This window comes from Etheostoma spectabile, chromosome 4, assembly GCF_008692095.1.
Source record: "Etheostoma spectabile isolate EspeVRDwgs_2016 chromosome 4, UIUC_Espe_1.0, whole genome shotgun sequence".
Lineage (NCBI taxonomy): Eukaryota > Metazoa > Chordata > Actinopteri > Perciformes > Percidae > Etheostoma > Etheostoma spectabile.
Genome location: NC_045736.1, coordinates 24,881,968 through 24,904,523, shown reverse-complemented (window position 1 = coordinate 24,904,523; position 22,556 = coordinate 24,881,968). Strand labels below are relative to the sequence as shown.

At 38.6% G+C, this 22,556-nt stretch overlaps 2 protein-coding genes and 1 long non-coding RNA gene across 3 annotated transcripts; 1 reads left to right on the top strand and 2 right to left on the bottom strand.

Annotated features, from left to right (window-relative positions):
* Window positions 1-4,568: 4,568 nt before the first annotated feature.
* LOC116688163 (uncharacterized) lies at window positions 4,569-20,186 on the bottom strand. Its single transcript, XR_004331722.1, has 4 exons — window positions 20,053-20,186; window positions 4,792-4,798; window positions 4,623-4,628; window positions 4,569-4,580 (listed from the first exon to the last, which is right to left on the bottom strand). It is a non-coding gene; the product is annotated as an uncharacterized LOC116688163 (long non-coding RNA).
* slc2a9l1 (solute carrier family 2 member 9, like 1) lies at window positions 8,900-16,472 on the bottom strand. Its single transcript, XM_032513986.1, has 12 exons — window positions 16,431-16,472; window positions 15,261-15,356; window positions 14,432-14,592; window positions 14,232-14,356; window positions 14,028-14,157; window positions 13,567-13,715; window positions 12,962-13,149; window positions 12,750-12,860; window positions 10,880-10,981; window positions 9,924-9,999; window positions 9,700-9,827; window positions 8,900-9,296 (listed from the first exon to the last, which is right to left on the bottom strand). Exons 1-12 carry the CDS (start codon window positions 16,452-16,454, stop codon window positions 9,117-9,119), a joined length of 1,470 nt encoding a protein of 489 aa, XP_032369877.1. The 5' UTR covers window positions 16,455-16,472; the 3' UTR covers window positions 8,900-9,116.
* psmd6 (proteasome 26S subunit, non-ATPase 6) lies at window positions 17,447-22,411 on the top strand. Its single transcript, XM_032513983.1, has 8 exons — window positions 17,447-17,742; window positions 18,486-18,691; window positions 20,277-20,422; window positions 20,520-20,739; window positions 20,983-21,091; window positions 21,313-21,481; window positions 22,025-22,102; window positions 22,195-22,411. The coding sequence occupies exons 1-8, from the start codon at window positions 17,598-17,600 to the stop codon at window positions 22,289-22,291; spliced, it is 1,170 nt and encodes a 389-aa protein (XP_032369874.1). The 5' UTR covers window positions 17,447-17,597; the 3' UTR covers window positions 22,292-22,411.
* Window positions 22,412-22,556: the final 145 nt, after the last annotated feature.

Here is a 22,556-nt window from a genome sequence, read left to right as displayed (position 1 = left end):
GTGTTTATTACACATAAAGTGATTACTGGATTACCACTGGAGCTTAACAGCTGGAGCGCTGCTTAATCAGAGAATGATTGCAGTTATTTGAAGAGAATACATTGTTGCATGGAAACACAGTTCAGCTTATTTACTGCAGGTTCATTTTAATTTGGTTTTTGATTATTTTTATTTTCAGTTGGAAAAGCAACTGTCTGTTCAGACTGAAACAATAATTCAGGACCCTTCCTGTCAATTAAAACTAAGGTGATTCTCATTAGTGGTGTGTAGTCCATTAATTCCCATTGACTGCACTCTGGTTTATTAATAAAGGAATGGCTGTCTGTTCTCCAGACAATGTCATATATTAGGTGACAAAGTGAAAATAGTCCGAGGTCCTCCTTAAGATTCAGACAAATCGGACATTTCCAAAGTAATGAAACACAATTTCACTAAAGACGTGGGAAAAAAAATTAAGAATATCCTTGCTATTTTTAAGTTGTGTGGCCTGTATCATATATATTGTGTATTGCAGTCTAATAGTAAAAAAAAAAAATCATTAGTATCAGTAGGACAAAAAAACCTCACTTCAGTTGGAACAGAACAGTTCAATTAACAGCCACACATTAGGTGCCTGTATGTGTGTAGTTAAAGGCCCAGACGCACAGCTGTCATGAATTGAAGCCATTTGAGTTGTTTTTTGGGATACTCTAAAAGCCATAATTACCGGTCGTTAAGAGCAGAACGGCTGCAAATTACAGCTGTGCTCTGAGCAAACTAAAATAGCCTGATTCAATTATTTACAAATAAAGAATGCCAATGGTGTGTTATTCCAGACACACAAACACACACACACACACGCATGGCTGGTAAAAAGGACACGCGTGACAAGACTGACTAAGGCTTTACCAGCAGTCTCCCCTCTTCAGCCTCATCATGTGTGTTCAATTACTGTGGCAAGAATGCACCAGAACAATGTCAACAGATACACAAATACAGATGTCACAAGCATACTAAAATATGACCTTTAAATACATGAGCCAGACTGGGACAAAAATCCCTTTTTCAGGGTTACTTGTATTTTCAAATTCATTATCAGTGTTTAGGAGGCCTTTTCTCTTCCCTAAGGTGTAAAATCACCACATAGCAACAATATATCAGGATACGTCCGGGAGGCTCACTCCTTCACTCCCTACTGCAAAATGTAATCCTATCCAAATTTCCTTCTTTGTACATTCAACCAAACACCAATTGTCTGCAAAAAAAAGGATAGTTAATAATAATAGTTAAGTAGTATAAAGCACAGTATTACACTTGTAGACCTGGGCTAAACCCGCTAATCTCGAAATGGGTTCTCACCCTCTTAAGCATGACTTTAGTCCTTCGACTGTGATCGGTCAACACTTGTATACCACTCGGCTTCAATTCTCAAACTAAGCCCTGATGAAAAAAAATAGACTTGATTTTAACGTTTTAAATACTGTATATATACAGGAATCACGAAACACACTCAGTACCATTAATTAGAGCTTGTGATAAGTCTCGATGGGGGCCCTCATTGAGCCTGATTGTTATCTTTCAGCCACACTGAGAGAAAATAGCAATTGATTTCCAGTGTTTGCTCAGTCTGACAAGTGCCAGGTTTAGGTTAATCCGCAGCACCAACGGCCCAAGTGCCCCCTCGCTATAATGAAGAAGGGCATGCTGGGTACACACTTAAAACTCCTGGTTTATTTCTTCAACCCAGTTTCTGGGTTATTTGTGTTGGGTTAAAAGTATGACTTATTTTTTCAGCGAGTAACCATTTTCTGGGTTATAGGGCTAATATCTCACTCTAATGAATTTTTTGTTGAAGGGGTGTATTTTATGGAGTTATTATATTATCATGTCAACATAGTTTATGATATGAACAATCACACTTGTGTGCTGTGTACATTATGATAAAACAGTATCCCCATTTGTAAGATAAAGAAAGTGATGCACCCTCCAAACTAATAAATTAATCAAGACTAAGAAATAAGTTGATCTATTACATCCTTGTCCATATAACATGCACGTAAGTCTGCCAGAAATTTAGAAGTGGAAGAAGAAACACCTCCTTCCCTTTCTACCCTCTTAGAAGAAGAACGCAATGGTTAGCTCTGTGGTCTCTCAACAAGGAGGTTTGCAGTTCAGATCTAGAATAGGGATTGTGTTACTTTAACCAAATATTTTGGTTAGATATTTAACCCAAAAATATGGTTATCTTAACTACAATGTAGGGTTATTTTATCCCAACATTTGGGTCAAGTATTTAACCCAGAAGTTGGGTCAAAAAGAACAACCCAATTTTTGGGGTTGAAATAGTTGTTCTCTTTTAAACCCAGGAGATGGGTCAAAAATAACACATTATGCAGGAGTTTTTAGTGTGTACCTTGATTTTTGCACTGCCAGAGGAGTCTGTCTGATTCATGATATCAGCCCGCTTCACCCCTCCTCTCTGTGACTCCTTAAAAAGCTCAGGTCCCAGGGGGGGCCCCATCCTTTTGCCACCTATGTAAATGCTTTTTGTCGTTTAACATTTGCAGTTACAGCTGTCATAGATTACAAGTGTCTCTCAGCATCTCCAGCAGGTGTAATGGTTATTTAGTGGAAGTTTATTCAATATTTCAGGATGATCACATCCTCATTGGCTTTGAAAAAGGTGTTTAGACCTTAAGACTTTTATTGTGTTAATTTGATGCATTTTGCCCCTCTAATTGTCTAAGCAATAGTCATTAAAGACATTTGCATTCTGGACTGTATAGTAAGGTCACCTTTAAACAGATTGTGGATGGGTATTTGGTCTACATCTTTGACGTTCCACTTCCGGGATTGCTCTGATAATGCAGGAAATTCTGCTAGATGCATGTATTTTCGCCAATGTCCATTTCCTTCTGTTTATTTTGTGTTGGACTTTTAAACTCCGGTGGATTTATGAGGACTATGGTTAACTGCTCCTCAGATCTCTGCATGGTAAATTGAGATAGCTAGCTAGGCTATCTGTCCAATCTGAGTTTTCTCTTACATGAAAAAAACAACTTTTTAACGTACACTTGCAACCAAAACAAGTTCCTTCTCAACCCTCCTTCGCAGCGTGTTGAGGATGGTCTGGCAATGCAAGACTAGTCACAATTTAACTATTTGAAGAACAAGATAAAGAGACCACCCATGATATTTATTTTTAACTAACCCAAAGAAAAAAGAGACTACCAAATTAAACCAACGGGAACAATAGGGTAGTGAACAAAAACCAAATGTAACCAAACCCAAACAAATAGTGGAGGCCAATGTAGAGAGAAAAACCCTTTCAGACAGGGATTTTGAAACACTGGGCTTCATCTACAGTGAATAAAAATTAAAAATTAACTGAATGGTCATTTAGGCTGAATATCGGGCAACCTCATGAGTAAACTATGGGTATTGTTAGTGTTTTACTATGAGGATCTGCCCACAAAATTGCCATGACTCCACTAAAGCCATGTCTATAGTCTAAACACAAATACTTTAACAGCTATATGAAATGTTTTTTTAAATTTAACTTCAAGAAAGTTGTCATTGGCAGGGACAAAAACTGAAATTGTCTTTTACTGACTTGCATTGGTGTGACCTGCTAATTCCCCTGACATGTGCTACTCATCATCTTCCGCAAAGTAGATGATCTTCAGACACAATGGACATTTTAATCAGGTGGATTTTTTGGGCATCCTGTGCAGGAACTGGCATTGTTTCCTTTAATAATCATATTCACATGGCTTACACAGAGCAGCATATGTAGGCCGGTTCACCAGAGAAATCAGCACAGTCATTGCATGTCCAGAAATCCTCCAATTAGACCAATGTACAAACTTGAGACTTATGAAACAGTGACTGTAATCTGTATCACACCCAAATGTGTTCACTCTTCTCTGATTTGCAGCGCTGCTAGTGAGCTCAGTGTTGCCAGGTGGAGAGACGGAAGAATAATAGCCCTCATTTCACCTTTTCTTTGCTATGCATGCATTCACCACTGGAGGAGGATATGTTTTTCTTTTGGAGTCTCAGTAACACATATAAAAGAGCCAAAGATACTATTAAGCTTAAGGTCTAAGAATGGTGCTTTAAAGTATGACCCAGAGCAGAGTCTTCTGACGTTAGCCTCTTTTGTGTTTTCTCATTAGTTACAACATTTTAAATAATATAGTTAGTAAAAAGAGGTCTTGAGTGTCTTTTGCAAACATGTACTAAAAGTTACGGCTCTTGAACTCTGCTAAATCATGTGTGCAAAAGCACAATTCCCCTGTACAATGGCTAAAAGAGGAAACGTCAGAGTTGAATCAGATTGCTTTATTAATAACAGTAATAATAAATACACAAAGGAGGATATAAAATTTAAAATGATTAGATGGATTTTGGTCACAATGTACGGAAGCCGAGAACGGCCATGGATTTTGTTTTTTTTACACTGTTATCTCGTGATAATGACTTGTTAATTTGTTATCTTGATAAAACAAAGTTTTTATTCTTGAGATGATAAATTAATTATTTTGTTATTTTCTTAGATTATTTTATTGAGATAACGAATTAATTAATAATGTGTTCGTCTTGAATTCAAACTAATGCGCTGCCACAAACGGCTTCCGTACAAAGCACTATTAAATGAATTGACATTTAATTACGTTTCACATTGCTAAGTTAACATTAGCCTACATTTACGTTACATTAGCTGAAGCAGCCGAATATCTGAGAGTTTGTCAGCCTCCCATCTGTGTACAAATGGATCTGACACACACACACACACACACACACACACACACACACACTTAGAGAGGTTGAAACTGGACAATATTATCTGTATTATCTGTTTTGTGCAATAACACTGGCCTGACATGTGTGCAATCTCAAATACCACAATTATTATTATTATTATTTAACTTTTCACCATTCCAAATCCTTAATTATGTGAATTATGTAAATAATGTATAATAACATTCCTTTATGTAAATACCGTACGTATCCAATTCCTTATATTTCTTTATTTCTTGTATTTCTACTCTATTTATAATATTGTGCAACTACAACACAGAGTTTCCCTTCGGGGATCAATAAAGTATTTCTGATTCTGATTCTGATTCTGATCACACAACTTTCTGGTAGGCTACAGCTACAGCCAGTGGGCGATACGGAAGCCGTTTGTGGCAGCAAATCAGTTTTGAATTCAAGACAAAACAAACTTTGTTTTATTGAGATAACAATTTAATAAGTCGTTGCAATCTTCTTGTCACAAGATTAAGTGCATAAAAATAAAATACACGGCCGTTCTCGGCTTCCGTAACAATGTGATGGAAAGACAACACAGTTTTTTTTTGTGATCCAATATTTTTATTATCAAATACACTGAGACATAAGAATGTGTCCCAGGACCAAAAAACACAGAGAGGAAAGGCAGGGTGGGGGAAGACCCAATTTACACATTAAAGACAGCAAATTTTATGTTCTGTAACTGAAGTGGGCTACAAAATGTAAGTTAAACATGCTTAATGTTAAAATAAAAATGGAAGGACTAAATGGGAATTATTGAATGATTCACTTTGACTTCTGTCAGGTTCCTCCACCACCAGCTATAAATAACATAAGAGCAACTAAGACATTTCAATGAATTCGCCCTGGTTGCTATGGGTTACAGTTATTGTTTTGTGTCAGTGTGGATGTACATGAGAAGGCTTCATCTCAGCGGAAGATTAACATCGCCATCTGTTGATGTAAAAGAGCAATAACAGGTGTAAACTAACGCCACCCAGACCCAGTGACACATGGTCACACCATACTTCGCTGAATTGTTATTCAGTGTGTTTCTCAAAAATGATAATTATACATCCATGTGATTCTCTTGGACATGCTTTAAATTAAACCCCCATTTGTTTATTTTTTTAATTCTCTGCATATCATTTTTGCATTATTTTTGCATTTTGCAACCAATAAAAGCACAAATTGGATACAGGGACTAGCCAGGTCTGAAAGAGTAAACCGCTCACAAGGATTTCTCCAATTAATCCTCCAGTTAGTCCTCCTCCAGTGTTAATAAGGCACAGCAGGACATCAGTACAGGACGATCAGCCAAGCCAAGTCACTGTCAATCACAGCTCTCATCCTCAAAGTGCTGAACTGAGTGTTTGGCAGCTAATGAAGCCCCCGGTGGTGTGTGTGTGTGTGGTGTGTGTGTGGTGTGTGTGTGTGTGTGTGTGTGTGTGTGTGTGTGTGTGTGTTGTGGCATAATATCCTGGGAGCTATCAAATAGCCAACTGGGTTAGTGGAGGATAGGCAATTCTGCTTCCAGTCTTCTGTAGAAAATGCTAACACAATGTGGTGCAGTCACATAATGTATTTAAAGGTCCCATGGCATGAAAATTTCACTTGAGGTTGAGATGTAACTACAATTTTATTTTTATTTTTATTTAACCTTTATTTATCCAGGTAAACTGTTTGAGAACCAATTCTCATTTACAAACATGAGCTGGCCAAGAGGCTACAGAAATAAATGGGAACATACTGTACAACTTTACATAGTCAAACACATGACACATGAGACATGGGACAATGAGGTTTGTAACATTAATATGTGTTCCCCCAGCCTGCCTATGGTCCCCCAGATGGATTTCAAACGAGAGAAGTGGCTGTTGGTCAAGGCCACACCTCCACCTTCCCCCCCCCCCCTTCTTCCTTAATAGCTACAGACACAGAAATGGCACATACAAGGAAAGCTCATTGTGGGTCTGGCTCTAGTTTCTGTAATTCTGCACCTAGGCTGAATTTTGGGAAAGAGACTTCAGATATGGTATTAGGGGACCACTAAGGTCTGTATAAAAGAGACTTCAGATATGATATTAGGGGACCACTAAGGTCTATATAAAAGAGACTTCAGATATGGTATTTGGGGACCACTAAGGTCTATATAAAAGAGACTTCAGATATGGTATTTGGGGACCACTAAGGTCTTGTTGTGGAAGTTTCTGTTCAGCGAGGGAGGAATTTGTGAATGAAGAAGAGACCTTGTTGAAACAAAAATAAAACACAGGCTGGAGACTGGATTAAAAGTTTGGATATTCGGTGAAAGAGTTTAATTATTTTCTCGAGAGAACAATCAAACAAAATGACGAGAATGGCAGTTCACAATGACACAGAGTAACAAGTGACACCACACATTCTGGTAAATACAATCAGTAATACACTTCTTTATATGCAGTGCCCCCAGAGGAAAACCAACCCTTGTTTGGAAACCAGTTTAATCTCAAACATAACAATCAGTGGACCTCAGGCAGACAGTTGGAGCTCTTACGTATTTCTGAATCTGTCCCTCGTGTGTCCAAGTGTCTTGACCGGTCATTCTATCTTAGCTAAAAAAGGACATCTTGTCTCTTGGATAGGCTCTGGTCTCGACCTGGGACCTGCTATGATAAACACCGTTCCAGGCAACTGTTTCTGTCAGGCTCCACGTCATCTATCCTTGGTGGGAAAATGCAAAGTCATAACATATCCAGTTGTCTCCTACAAAGAGATCACACTGAGGACAGATACAGGAACCAAATACTCTGAGAGGCATTGAAGATATTATTATGAATAATTAATATGAAAATCATTGGTTAAATGTAATTTTCCCATTACAGTCTATATAAAAGAGGCTTCCGATATGGTATTAGGGGACCACTAAGGTCTATATAAAAGAGACTTCCGATATGGTATTAGGGGACCACTAAGGTCTATATAAAAGAGACTTCCGATATGGTATTAGGGGACCACTAAGGTCTATATAAAAGAGACTTCCGATATGGTATTAGGGGACCACTAAGGTCCATATAAAAGAGACTTCCGATATGGTATTAGGGGACCACTAAGGTCTATATAAAAGAGACTTCCGATATGGTATTAGGGGACCACTAAGGTCTATATAAAAGCATCCAAAGAGCACTTTGTAATGGGACCTTTAAGCAAGCAACATGGAACACAAAACCTGATGTCCTTAAAATAGGAAAAAGAGCAACAACATGTAAAATTCTTCAGTCCATCCATGTCAAATTACTCAATTTAAAAGTTAGGTAGTTCCAAACAGACACGGCCTACTTTAAAGTGAGACATAAACTCTTGCAAGGATAAATATTACATTCTTCCTCTTACAAATGAAAAATTGAATTCATGACCAATAAAATGTACAGTTGCCTAGTTTCATACAATGGTATGGCCACTAGATTATGCTTAGCTTATCTTAATTACTGTATACCTCCAATTGTGCTGCTGTTACAATACAAATGCTTAACAGTAGGCCTAGTAGTTTAGCATTATCCTACAACTGTACCTGTAAAGAAACTCACCCGTGGCCACAGTAGCCCCTCTTGACCAAAAGTTGCATAGTCTCACTTCAAGAATATGGTATGAGAGTAAAAGAAACCAGTTCAGTGGGATTGTGATGGGGATTTACATCGAGGCTGCCAACCTGATTTCTTGGCGCTCCATCAGAAAAGTATAGTGTTTTACAATGTTGTGGGACTTTGTGGGAGAGTTTCCATTAATTTCATTCCCTGCAGTGGTCAAAGAACAGACAGTAGAGCCCAAAAGGACCAATGGGAACAGTGAATGATTTATTGCTGGAGAGCAGGAAGGAAGGAAGTGCTGACTTCTTAGTGAAAAACACATTGCCGCTGCAGGTGCAGTTTATCAGGTGTGGGTACCCTATGCGACATCACAGTTGCGGTGATCTAGAGCTGGTTTCTCTTTTTTTGCAAGTTTATATAGAATTACAAAAATATATATAAGATTGAGTAAAAACACTGGTGTGCAGAAATGTAGAAATAATTAAAAATATTGACTTTTTCATCAGTACTGTTATAGTGAGTATGTCTAAACTGTCAAAATGGACAATGATGGAATGAAACATCATGGTTCATTATTGCTTACATATTTGTCTCTGTGATTTAGCTCCAGTATTCTTCCATTGTACTGTTTTCCCCCTGCATATAGACAGTGTTTATTGATGGATGTTTTAGCAATTGATACTTCACAAAGCATATATTGTCCTTAAGGTCACACAGAGTCATTCATTATTCCTCTGTCTGTTCAAATTAACAGGCTACTGTATCTGGACTGCCTCATAACTTGGTCGCCACTCTCTTTTCCTTTAAGAAGGATTTCCCACAGACAGTGATGGCTTTAAACTCTTCTGAGATCTCCAGCAGGGTTTTCCCTTTAGTCTCAGGCAAGAGGAAGAAGGTGTAAAGACAAGCCAACAGGCACACACAGGCAAACAGCACAAAGCAGTATGAGGCATCCTGGAAGAGAGAAGAAACACAGTGTAAAGTATCCAAATGAGCTTCATCTTTAAATGTGCTGATATCGCACTGTTGCTTGCTCTGGAGGAATCTACTAGAACTGTTGGGTCCTTGTAAATTCTGGAGTGTGGTCTATCTGTATAGTGTCTTGAGATAACTCTTGTTATGAATTGATACTATAAATAAAATTGAATTGAATTGAATTGATATGTTTTTTGTCTTTCGGTACAACATGACACATATAAAGTTTTCAATTCTACTACACACTACAACAAAATGTAGAAATGTATCACACCATATAATCCAATGAATAAATCCGGTTTACCTTTGAGATTTAGGATTTGCAGTTCCTTTAAAGTGTAAGCTATTCTGTGTTGCTCATTTTCGTGTTTGTTGTACTCACAGTAAGGAATGGATAGACTAGGCCCACCACAGCGTAAAACAGCCAGCGCTGGGCTCCAATGAGGACAAACGCTGCCAGTCGATTGGACTGGATGAAGACCTCATTGTAGACACTATGTATGGCTCCCCCTGGGTGAACCAGAGAGACGATACAGGCGATTCCGTTAATTATCTGTGCATGCAAACATCTTTTTCATGTGAGCCAAATTGCTGTAAAACACAAACCTGGTCCTCCGCAATAGAAGATGGTGGAGAGGATGATCAAACTAGCGGAAATGTATGGAACCCAGTAGCTGGAATCCTGCATGACGACAATTTAGTATATGTGAATATTAATACATTCTGTTTCAGAAAAAGAGCAATTCAGAGAAATATGTAAGTTTTCACTTTGTACACAGCAGCAATCAAAGCTTATGCATGTAGTTAATTTATTTTTTTCACACCCTTTTCCATAAATAGTTTTTGTATGGGAAAGGGTCCATTTCAACTTAGTTTGCAGTGTATTTTCAATTATACTTAAATGGAATTTAAAAATAAAAACCCTTTGTGGGGTTGAGGCATGTTATAGTTTTACCTGCAGAACTTTTGAGGCATTTCTGAGATTTAAAATTAATAAAATAGAGGTAAACTGGAATTTATTTTATAGTAATTATAGGGACTATTTGCTTGGTAGAAAGTAGTTCCAGTGAAAACACAGTAAAGTCTGTGGTGTATTATTTAGATTCAGGACATGGTTGCTGGGAGATCTTTTGCGTTTTAATTCATTAACCCTCTGAACCCTAAGGCCAGTTTGACAGTTCATTGTCCGCCTGGATTTGTTCTATAAAAAAGCTTTTAAACACTAACCCTGTTGTCTACAGTCAAGATATGAACACCATTTTTTTTAGGACAAACTGGGTTATTAGAATATTTGGGTTGCAGTGAGGTCGCTTGAATGTTAAAAATGGTTGTAGGACCTTAAATGTATTTTACAATTATTTTAAATGTGAGCACCACACACACATTTGCATTCACATCCATTTTATTGGTACATAAATCTCAGAGTCAGGCAACTCAAAATCTGCATGTTTTGACACTACTTAGGGTAAAAAAATGTTGTAATTGGGGAACAATGACCCTTTAAAGGACGTTGCTTATCTTCTAACTAATACTGTTTCAGTAGTCAAAGGTAACAGTTGTACCTTCAGGTTGAGCATGACAGTGACCAACACCCAGCAAGCAGACATGAAACCATAACCCCCCCAGATCAACGGCCTCCTCCCTGTGTGCTCAATCAGCAGCCCCTGAGAGAGGGAAATGTACAAAATAATAATTGCACAATTGTTAGTAATCCCAGCCGACCCCCCCAAATTATTGATGTGCCTTAGAGCATTTGCTCCATGCTCCATGCTTTCATTCAAAAAACATACTTTTGTTGTACTGCCCATTGCTGGGCAGTACAACAAACACAGCATATCAGTACAACTGCAGCTCCTCTTTTCACCCTGTGTGTTGAGCTATTATAAGTGAGGCTATCTAACTTCTATTCCATCTTTGTTGGGAGTCACACATGCGCAGCAGCTAGGTTAGGACTACTTGCCAGTCAGAAGCAGAGTAGGGCGGGCCCTGAGAAGCAAGTCAATGTGATACAAAACAAAACCCGCTTCAGCCGGTAACCCATGGCTACGGTTCAACTGTACATGAGTCTGATCTCGAAACACAGGCACAACAACTCAACAAGCTTCGTAACCTAGAATGAAGCAAGATATTTCATAGTGGTCAGGTATTTAAATGTTAACAAAATAGTCTTTCAAACGTAACATATTAATTTTGCACTGTTTCCTGGACATGGCGATACAACTATCTGAACTCTTTGGGCCTCCACTCTAACTAGCATGGTTTGAGGGCATGCCACACTAGCAGGTAGGCCAGCGTCGTAAGGTGTCTTACAAAGTGACCAAAATAACGTGCATTTGTCACGGAAGTAAAGGCTGGACTTCAGTAAACTGTTTCGAGCAGTTCATGAACAGTGTTTTATGTAAGAGATGGTAACTCCTTATGAGGTGGACTTTGGGCTTTTTGACTTTGTCAAAAAGGAAAGGGAAAAAGCCAAAAAGCATAATATGAGCGTTAACTTTAAGGTGATTTCTTTTTGACCAATTGCTAATTTTACTCCATTTTAAAACTGATCTCACTTGTAATCTGTGTTAAATGCAGTGGTAATAAGTTTCAATTTGACTTTGCCCTATATATTACATTTTTTTTTAACGGCATTAGTTTTATGTAAAGGCAGCGTGAAGCATCCCATGAAGTCATGTCTAGTGTTGTAATGGTGCCTGCTATGTATGTATGTTAGATGTGAGCATAGGTTTCCTACAGACACATGTTTTTCTTATATACTGCTAATTTTACAAATGTTACAGTGAACAAATTCAGTATATGAATTAAAATACTACTACATGCACATGGTGCAATTTCTTAACAGCCTTTAAATGTGCTGAGTCAAATGTTTGTCTGTTAACATTTTGCTCTCAAAGCCAAGACCAATGACTTGTAGACATCCTGTGTGTCAATCATTTAAATGCAGTTCAATCAGCCATGTCACATCGCATGGATAATTTTGTGAATGACGAATATTTACAACGATTATGTTGATGTTTGCCATGTAGGCTCTGACCTCGTCTGTCTCCACCAGGAAATAATACTGAAAATAATACGACTTTTATTTACACAGCACTTTTTTTGGCAAAGTGCTTTCCAGATTACAAAACGCACAAAATAAAAATCAAAGATTCAAGCTATGCTGCATTTGCCAAATGGTCAATAATTTTTACCATACCTTAGTGTGTTTCTGGTGGGAAGAGTAAAACATACAGGAACCCTTTAGTAGTGGCAGCGGCCGTTCAAACCAGTGTCATCAGTTGCTGAACTTAACAACCAAACAGTTTCACACAGATTCTCAATGACAGCTCAGGAAGTAAAGTAGAAAAAAAGCAACATTTCTGTGCGAAATCAAGGGTGTGGAAACGGAAGTTGAAAGAAAGAGCTCAGGTGACTGAGGGAGATACTCACACAGGAGATGTAGGTTATGATTTGAGATATTCCAAGACCAAGAGTAACATAGCGAATCATGTCTCTCGGTACCCCTGCGTCCAGGAAGATGTCAAAAGAGAAGGTACTGATCTGGGAAAGAAAGAATAGTTTACTAGATTTTGAGAGGTTATAATCTTCATTGTTTGATGCTTAAATTAGCATGAAATAAGGTATTTAAGTTCCATCCTCACTGCAATTATGCCCGACAGCTGGTTGCAGCAGTAGACGATGGACATGGTGAGAAGCTGCCATCGGACAGTCCTGTCCCTCAGCAGCTGCATAGGGCTTTTTGGTGGGGCTGCCTCAATGGCCGCCTGCTCAGCCAACATCTCTTCCATCTCCTGTTTGTAGTCACCTTGGCCCCAAAGACTCTGGAGAGCTGGGATAAGAAAGACCAGAGACACAGACTCACACAACTGAGAAATGTGCTCCTATGCTCCCAATCAAGACATACACAATACATACTATATAATGTGTTTGTATTGGTGTTTGTGATACAGAATGATTTCAAACAGTCTGCCAAAGGCTCTGTGATCTAAAAATGTGTTAGTAAACCACAACCTACATTGTCACGTGAGCCACAATTTAACAGTTTTGAAAATGTGATATCAGTTTCATTGTCCCTTGGACGTCTTTCAAAAACAACTAAGCTTTTAAGTAAGTAAATGTATTTTTGTGGCCAGTTAGCTCATCTTCAGATGATTCTTGGGGAAGTTGTTTTATTATGTGTTTAATACTCAAACTGTCAAAGTTTGTTATGGTCAGGTACTGCATGTACATGGGGAGATATACCAACCTTTTATGCAAGCCTTTTCATCACCTTTCTCTATGAATAAGTATCTGGGAGCATCAGGGAGAAAAGGCAATACTACAACCTGAACCACTGAAAAAAATGCAGGTACACAGAGTACGATGTTCCACAGCTCTTCGCGACCAAGTATCTCACTGAAAGAACAAAATGTTTAAATGTTTTTTTTGTAGACAATTGCATCTTTATTTACATTTCCTAATATGGTGTTGCAGCCCTTTTTGCACAATGGTCAAAGTGTGAAAACGCTTCTCTAACTTCTCTGTCCCACTTTATATCTAAATATCTTCTTTCCTAATCTTTTTTTTAATAAAAAATGCTCTTGCATGGATTCATGCTCGTAAGGTGTCACTAATATTTTGTACATTCAGTGTCCATTGAGGTCCATATCTTCTAAAACAATCACAACAACTGTTGCCCTACCCCACGTGTTGACAATAAGTGTATACCTCAGTCCACAAATCTGTCCAAACAGTTTACCAAGTGACAGAAAGATTGCTGAGGTCAGAGTCACAGCCCCTCTTATATTTCTGGGAGAAATCTCTCCCAGGTACATTAGATGGATGCTGCCTCCCAAACCTGCAGGTCACAAGAGGATGTTAACCAGGCAGGTACAAACATGATGTGTTGTGTAGAATGTCCTGGTGGCCTACCTGCCGAGTAGCCATACAGGATCCTTGCCACAATAATCATTTCATAAGATTTGGCACTTTTACTTGTCAGCATGATCCCTGCTGCAACAATGGCAATGTAGCTGTTGCAGATCATCACCTTTTTTCTGATAAAGGAACACGCCACTTAAAGTATTTTTAGGCTACAGGTCTGAATGCTGCATTAGGTCTCTCTTACTCACCTTCCCAGCACGTCGGAGATCAATTTGACACTGACAGCACCAAAAAGTCCCCCGGCAGCATACATAGAAACAATAAGGGACCAGATCATCGTGATCGTCTGAGGTGGCGGAGTCACTTCATATCTGTCATACCAGCTGTTGTTGATGAAGTGCCGTATGTACTGCAGTAAAAGTTTAGAATGAGGAAGGACATTTCAGTCAGAACCACTTTGTCAATAAATAGATTTTATTCATCTGCAATTTGTATTTGGCGGTGTAGCTCTGTTCTGGGGCCTCCCCGCAATTCCATGTGCAGACATTGCCTTAAGTAGGGAGAGCAGCAATGGCAGGGTCCCCTTAGGGTACAGAACAGAGCAGCATCAATGACAACAGACATGACATTGATTAAGTCACACAACTTGAATTTAAATTTAATGGGAGGAGCTGTGGTGGAGGTGGGTTGCAAGCGCTAGCAGAGATGCAGCAAGGTAGGCTAGGAAAATCAGTTTAAATAGAGGGAAATCCAATCTTATGCTTTGGGAGGGAATCAGCTGAGCCATTAGCTGGCGTGCTGTCTTAGGAACTCTCAGCTATGAGCTGAGGTAATAGCTAAGCTTGACTCCGTGATCTGCCAGAACTTATGCCATGCTCCATGTCAGGTGCTTGAACTGAATGAGAAATTGAAAAAATAAGTAAATGCTCCTTTCACTTTTCACATTTAAACACATACTCTCTCAGCATCCGCCCGTAACTGGAGGTCAAAATTTGGTGTTGGGTTTTGAAGACAGAGAGAGTGAATGAAGCAACAGACAACAAGATGAAAAGAAATGCTGCAAGGGATGTATCTCACCGGTGAGGGGGAACTCAATCCAGTACTGTGGTAGCCAAGTTGAAAGGTTCCTCCAATTCCCAAAATAATAATGAGGAAAAGAGCATTGCCACGGGTCTACAAAGCACAGGGAATCAGTAGCAATTACACATAGAAAAGGTCTAACAGAAGTCACTCTTTCATTCATTTTATTGTATGATCTTCTTTTATGTAACTTCAGATAGTAGACTCTTTTCAAGTTGTGCAAAAGGCAGTGGTGGAAGAAGTATTCTTGTACAGTATATACTTTACTTAAGAAAAATACCAATACCACACTGTGAAGATACTCAACTACAAGTACAAATCCTGTATTCAAGCTATTATGTGTGATGTTTTTGGATTATTATTATTGCCATTGCCATTTTACCGCTGTGGATTTTCTTAAAGTTGTGCTATACAGTTGAGTGGTTTAATCTGCAGCAATGTATCATATTCTATAAAATGTTCAGATCTTTGTTGCAGGGCTGTCCTGATAGAACCATGAATCTCATGAGCTCAGAAAAACAGCCCTGTTTTCATTTTTGTGACGATGCATTTTCAAGCTGATTCACGAGAATTTTTAAATACAATTATACCTAAATACAATTAGTCCTTTGGTTAATCAGATACATTAAAAATTAATTTTTTGTTTATTTTCACTGGACAGAAATGGTATGAAAAATTGTAATCTGAGAAGTAACTGCTTACTAAAGGCGCCAGACAAATGTGGTGAAGTAATTTGCCTCTAAGATGTAGTGGAGTGGAAGTATAGACCATTTCTTTTTTCTTTGCAAATTAAAAACATAAGGTATTATAAGATATTTCCTATTCCCTCTCACAATATTTCAGCCCAATTTCCCGACACCTGCTGAAACGTAAACTGTCATTTTTTGAGGGGTAACTGTTCCCAGATTAAAATTGCCTTACCCCATTTCTGTATTTTTTATTTAATGACAAGTTTAAAGAATAATTCTGAAAATTGACAAAGTCAGCTAAAACTGTAAAACTCAACCTGCTTTCTTCCATTCACCCCCCCCCACTAGAAGATAACCTTTATGAAAGAGTTTAAGAAAAACATATTTTTTCACTGCTTAAACTGTCCTGTGAACATTATTTTACATGAGGCCTATGTAAAATGATACACAAATTCAGTAGAATTCAGTAAAAGCCTACCAGCTGTTGTAGCAAAGTTCCCATTCTGTCTTCACTGGCAGGGACCTTGAAGTACGTTTAGTATGTTCAGTATGTCCAGACTACATGGACTTTGTTAAGTATTTCAGGCTGGTTATCATTAACTTTTCAAACTTTCTGACTAGAAATAAAGTAACCAGCAATCTACCATGCAACCTTAACAGTGACTTATGTTGTGTGAGTCACTCATCTGCCCTGTGGAGTGGACAGATGTTACTGTGCAGGACAATTGATCTGATCTACCTTTGCCTTGGTTACGGACTACTTCTGTATTTTTGAGTTAATACAGGGGTGCAAACCATGTACTCAGTCTATCAAAGACTGAAATCAATCTTAAATGTGTTAATTCACAATAATATGATGTAATGGAAGGATTTCAGGATTACATAATCAGAATTTGTGGGTTTGTATGATGTACACTGACAAAGGATTATATCAGTGCTTTGGCATATTTCATACCCTTTATGGCAAACTGTACAACACTACTGCGGCCCATGTTTTTAAATGTGTATTTCCTGTAACCATTTAATTCTGTCTATTATTCTACAGGCCTGTTCTTCCCATTAAGGGTCACATGGAGGGCTGACTCCAGAAAGAGCAAAGGAAAAATATCTATTCTTTAATAAGTAACACTAGGCCTGAGTAAATCTTTGGGAAGTTTATTGGCAGTGGCATTTCAAAGTCACATCCTTCAGAACATGTATTCTATCATGTCCTGTCAATGTTATATGTAATAGGCCATACATACTGTACATAGGCTACTGTACATACATAAATACACACATTCAAACATACATGTACATTACATAACGCTACAATACGTTACATTACTTAACGTTATACTGTATACAATTAGTGTACGGTATTAAATTATATATACTGCATATGATACATATATACACGGGTGTTGTTCCCACTCATGTCCGGCAGAGGGCAGTGAATGATAACTTGCTCGTTAAATGTCAGGCCTGTCTCCGCTCTTTCCTCCTCTCGCTGACTGACGCTCCGGCGGAAGCAACACAGTCCAGTGTTTTCCGTAGTCATCGTTGACTAACGCTAGCTAGTAACGGCGAGGAATAGTTAGTGAACTCTGTCTGCACAAAGAAAGCCTTCAGTTTGTGATTTTGTTTCTAATTTTTTGAACTAAAAATGCCGTTAGAAAACCTGGAGGAAGAGGGTCTGCCCAAGAACCCGGACCTGAGGATAGCACAGCTCAAGTTCCTTCTCACGATGGACGGTCACCGACAGGATGCTAAAGTGAAGACCGAGCTCATGGACGCGATCAAAGCTAACAGTGAGTTAGCATATGACTGCACTATAGCCTGCTCATTATATATAGGGTGCTGACAGTACTGTACACACATACGTTTTGTATTGGGTGCATAACTTTCTCGTAATTGTTGATAGTTTAAAAAAAAATTATTCCAGTTTAACAACGATCATCCCAACAATATTAGCACGCTAGGTAACACTGTTAGCAAACGTCATCTAGCTAACGTTAGCCAACGAGCAAACTGAGAATGTTTTTGTTAAACTGTCCGTAACATTTCAGTACTGTGTTTAATTTCTCATATTTTTTCAAGTTCTGCATTATGTGTCATTAATAACAAATAGTATAACTTAATTTAAGATAGGTAGCACCTTTTACGGGACAAATTCACAAAGTGTTTCACAAGAGTAAAATTGTTTGGGGAAAAAGACACAAAAAAAACGTTAAAAGAACCAATAAAAAAAATAACTGAAATAAAACTGTTACATAAACGACAATGTGTGTGGCCTTTCATTGGAACTTATTAGCGACCGAAGAAGAGGTTGCGTAACGTTAATTATTTAATTAAATCTGTTGTAGATAAATAACTTAAAAACCTCCAGTGGTTAATGTTGGTGTTTGTGCCAGTTAATATCATAAACAATCATGCTAAGTATAAAAATAACTTAAAAACCTCAATGGTTAGTTTATATGAGACGCACAAAGTGTTGGTTTTTGAATTGAGGGCTGTCATAGTCCACAGGGTAAACTGTCTCTCTCTGTTGCAGATATGGCACCGTATTATGAAGGTCTGTGTAAGGATCTGAAGTGGCAGTTGGACGGTGACCTGCTCAGTAAAATGAAGAAGGCCAATGAGGAGGAGCTGAAGCGCCTGGATGATGTGCTGGAGGATGCAGAGAAGAGCCTGGGAGAGAGCGAGATACGAGACGCCATGATGGCTAAAGCTGAATACCTCATCAGAATTGGAGACAAGGTACCTCCTTAGTAAAGTTTACTTAACCTCAGCAATCAGCACATGGAACTTGAATGAGTATGTTTTTTTTTTTTTTGCATGTCCTCTTATATTACGTTTTTGACATTTGATTGTGATTTTGATATTCCATTTCATTCGTTTTTTGTTTGTGTACTGCTGCTGTGACATGTGTTTTTGCCTTCTGAGTTTAAATATATACAGTATATTTATAGGGGTAATAGACAGTGCTCATTAGGGCTGGGCGATATCACAATATCTTTTAACAAATACCTCTATCGGTACCGCAACAATATTGTAGGGTTGACTATTGGTGTTTTCACAAAATATTTACACAATGAGATTTTTGATAAATGATCATCAATAATTTGGATAAAATGACTTAGTAAGAAAGGCAAATAATAGAGCAGTTACGACAGTTTGGCAAGTTCAGAAAAATGACATCACTTCACTGTAATGCAGCCTTTAAAACCAGTAAAAGACAACACTTATGCCATATTACAATATCCAATATCTAATGATCCCATATCACAATATCAATATATTGCCCAGCTCTAGCACCATACCATACTACATACATGCCTTAGCACCCTACCACCATAATAGTTCTTACTTCGGTAACAACTAATGGGGATCCTAAATTAAAAATAAAAAAAAATACTAAGAATAATGATGAATGGTCATTCGCTGTGCATGTTAGGCCTTTCACCAAAAAGTCATAAAGTCCGACTAAAGTCTGCTAACTATCTGAGGACTATGCTGTTTTCCTTTTCTTTCAAAAATGATTTAGCTTCCTTTCAGTTTCTTCTCATCAGTTTGAGTGTCTTTATAGTTTGTAGTAGATTACAACCCTTTCCATTGTGACTATTGCAGACAGGTACATTGTAGTGATAGTACTGAAAAGATGCATCATTCAGCACAGGACAGAATTTGTAACACTAAACCTTACTGGTCCCCAATGGCGGTCAAATTAATACACTTTCCAGAATGTACACTTATTTATTTGTCGGTATTTGTGCCAGTTAATATCACAAACAATCATGCTAAGTATTTGCATATTTTTCAAGGGACATATCACTTATTGATGTTTTTTCAATACAACACTGCTTTTGTGTAAGTACTACCAAAGCACTCTCTAGCCTGTCGACTTCAGGTCACTTCTTCATTACCTATGCAAGTTGCTGCACGTCCCTCCTAACGTGACCAGACATTACTATAGCAAAGTGGTTGGCAGTTTCTCTCAGAAATAGTATAGCCGGAACTACAGGTATTAGCAGTCTTTTTATTTTAAATTTCCATTTTTGATTTTGATTTTATTAATAAATAAAAAAAAAGTTTGGCAAGATAGAAGCCTGTTACATGACATGCTCATGGTGTTTGGTGTTAAAGGCCCCAACGTCTCCTTCCAGGCAGCGCTGTCTGGAAGGCACTAGGATTAGGCATTGGTTAGGTGCCTTGAAGTCAATGTTGGTGGCTTAAAACACCATCAAGCCATGCTCAGTTAGTTTAGTTAGTTAGTTTATTGACACACATTTGAATAGTAGCAGATTCATTGGCAATGCCTGCCTTTTGTCTTGTGCGTCCACAGGAGGGCGCCCTAACAGCCTTCAGGAAGACCTATGACAAGACAGTGGCTCTGGGTCACAGACTAGATATCGTCTTTTACCTGCTGAGGATCGGACTCTTCTACATGGATAGCGACCTCATCACACGCAACTCTGAGAAAGCCAAGAGGTAACGGCTCCTATATCTTTGTTCTCCAACGTCTCTAACCACAGTCTTTGTAATCTTTCCAGTAATCACCCCTCGATGCACCTCCTTTTCTTTGCAGCCTCATTGAGGAGGGAGGAGACTGGGACAGGAGGAATCGTCTGAAGGTCTACCAGGGCCTGTACTGTGTGGCCATCAGGGACTTCAAGCAAGCTGCTGAGCTCTTCCTCGACACGGTCTCTACCTTTACTTCTTATGAGCTCATGGACTACAAGACCTTTGTCACCTACACAGTCTACGTGTGCATGATTGCCCTCAAAAGGCCTGACCTTCGTGAAAAGGTAGGAGACTGAGTGTGTACTCACCAAGGGACTATTGAGGAAGTTAGTGTGCGTCTTTATTTGTGAATTTTCGTAGTGTAAGTAGTGAAAAAGGTGGTGAATTTGACTAATTGCTTCATCACTATATACAGTATGCATACTGGCTTTTTGAAATACCTTCCATCAGGTTATAGTGTAAGCACATTGCATTTTCAGACGCGTTAAGTGAACAGTATGATTGCAATGAAATGTGTTCCTCTTTAGGTAATAAAGGGAGCTGAGATCTTGGAGGTGTTGCACAGTCTCCCTCCAATTCGCCAGTATCTTTTCTCCCTCTATGAGTGCCGTTACTCTGTCTTCTTCCAGTCGCTGGGTAAGTAAAGCCTTATTTTATTGGCCTAGAAAACAAACACTTTGTCTGGTCACTTGTAAGGTGTCATTTTATTGTTAATCACTACAAACTCGTAAAGCTCTTTGCCGTTTGTTGTTAAATATACTCCCAATATTTCATTTAGTCACTGGTATTATGTGTGCGCCATGTTGTTGTATTTCTCCTGCTCTGCTACCTTGTGAAACTTGTTCTTTGCGCTACAGCCACGGTGGAGCAGGAGATGAAGAAGGACTGGCTTTTTGCGCCACACTACCGCTACTATGTGAGGGAGATGAGGATCCAGGCCTACAGCCAGCTGCTAGAGTCCTACCGCTCCCTCACCCTGGGCTACATGGCTGAGGCCTTTGGTGTCAGCACAGAGTTCATCGACCAGTGAGTGCCTGTACATTATATCCAAACACAACATCCTCTGGAGACATTCTAAAAAAATAGTTTCTTGTGCATTAGTTGAGTCTCAATGGCACTGCAGATATCCTAGCTGTAGTTCATGATTTTAGAGCAGGTCAGGATGGTGTTGGAGCACATGTACAGTACATACTGCCAGATAATCACAAGAGACATTGTTAGATGGCTCAGCATTTCCAAGCATTAGGGTGCAAACTCAGATTTGGAGTTATGAAAACAGAGCAGACCTGTTCCCAGTAGGCTTTATTGATTCCCCATGCATTAGTGTTTTATAAAGGCTTCCCGGGAACACTAAAGGAATATTTTATTTGGGACATTTCCAATCGTAATGCTAAGCTAACCCGCTGCTAAATGTAGCATCGATCTTTTCATCCAACTCTCAGCAAAATTGTGAATAAGTGCATTTCCCAAAATATTGAAATGTTTTTATTGTAGGTTTTTCATACCATATGTTCAGCTTTATATTTTAAGGAAGCATCACATATCACTAAATCTTCTCTCCTTTCTCAGGGAACTGTCCCGATTCATAGCTGCTGGACGTCTCCACTGTAAAATTGATAAAGTGAATGAGATTGTGGAAACCAACAGGTAATGTTGTTGGTGTTCAAACCTCAGTACATCCAGAATTAACGCTGTAACCGAAGGCAGAACTCTAAATCTCTTCCTCTTCTTCTTTCCAGACCTGATAGCAAAAATTGGCAGTACCAAGAAACCATCAAGAAGGGTGACTTGCTGCTGAACAGAGTCCAGAAGTTGTCAAGAGTTATCAACATGTAACTATGGTGGCCATATTTTTATGCAAGGACGACTTGCATTAGTCTTGCTATACCGGAACCAGTAGTTTGTCTGACAAAGTGACTCTTATATTGTGTATATAATAAAATTTGTTTAACTGTTGGCATTTCTCTAGGCTGTTTTCGTTATTTAAGGAAAGAGGCAGAGACATCATTTCATATAAATAGCAGTATAAATTATTTTATTTACAGAAACTTGTTACAAAACAAATATACTATACAATCTTTTTTCTTTAAATATTAATTCT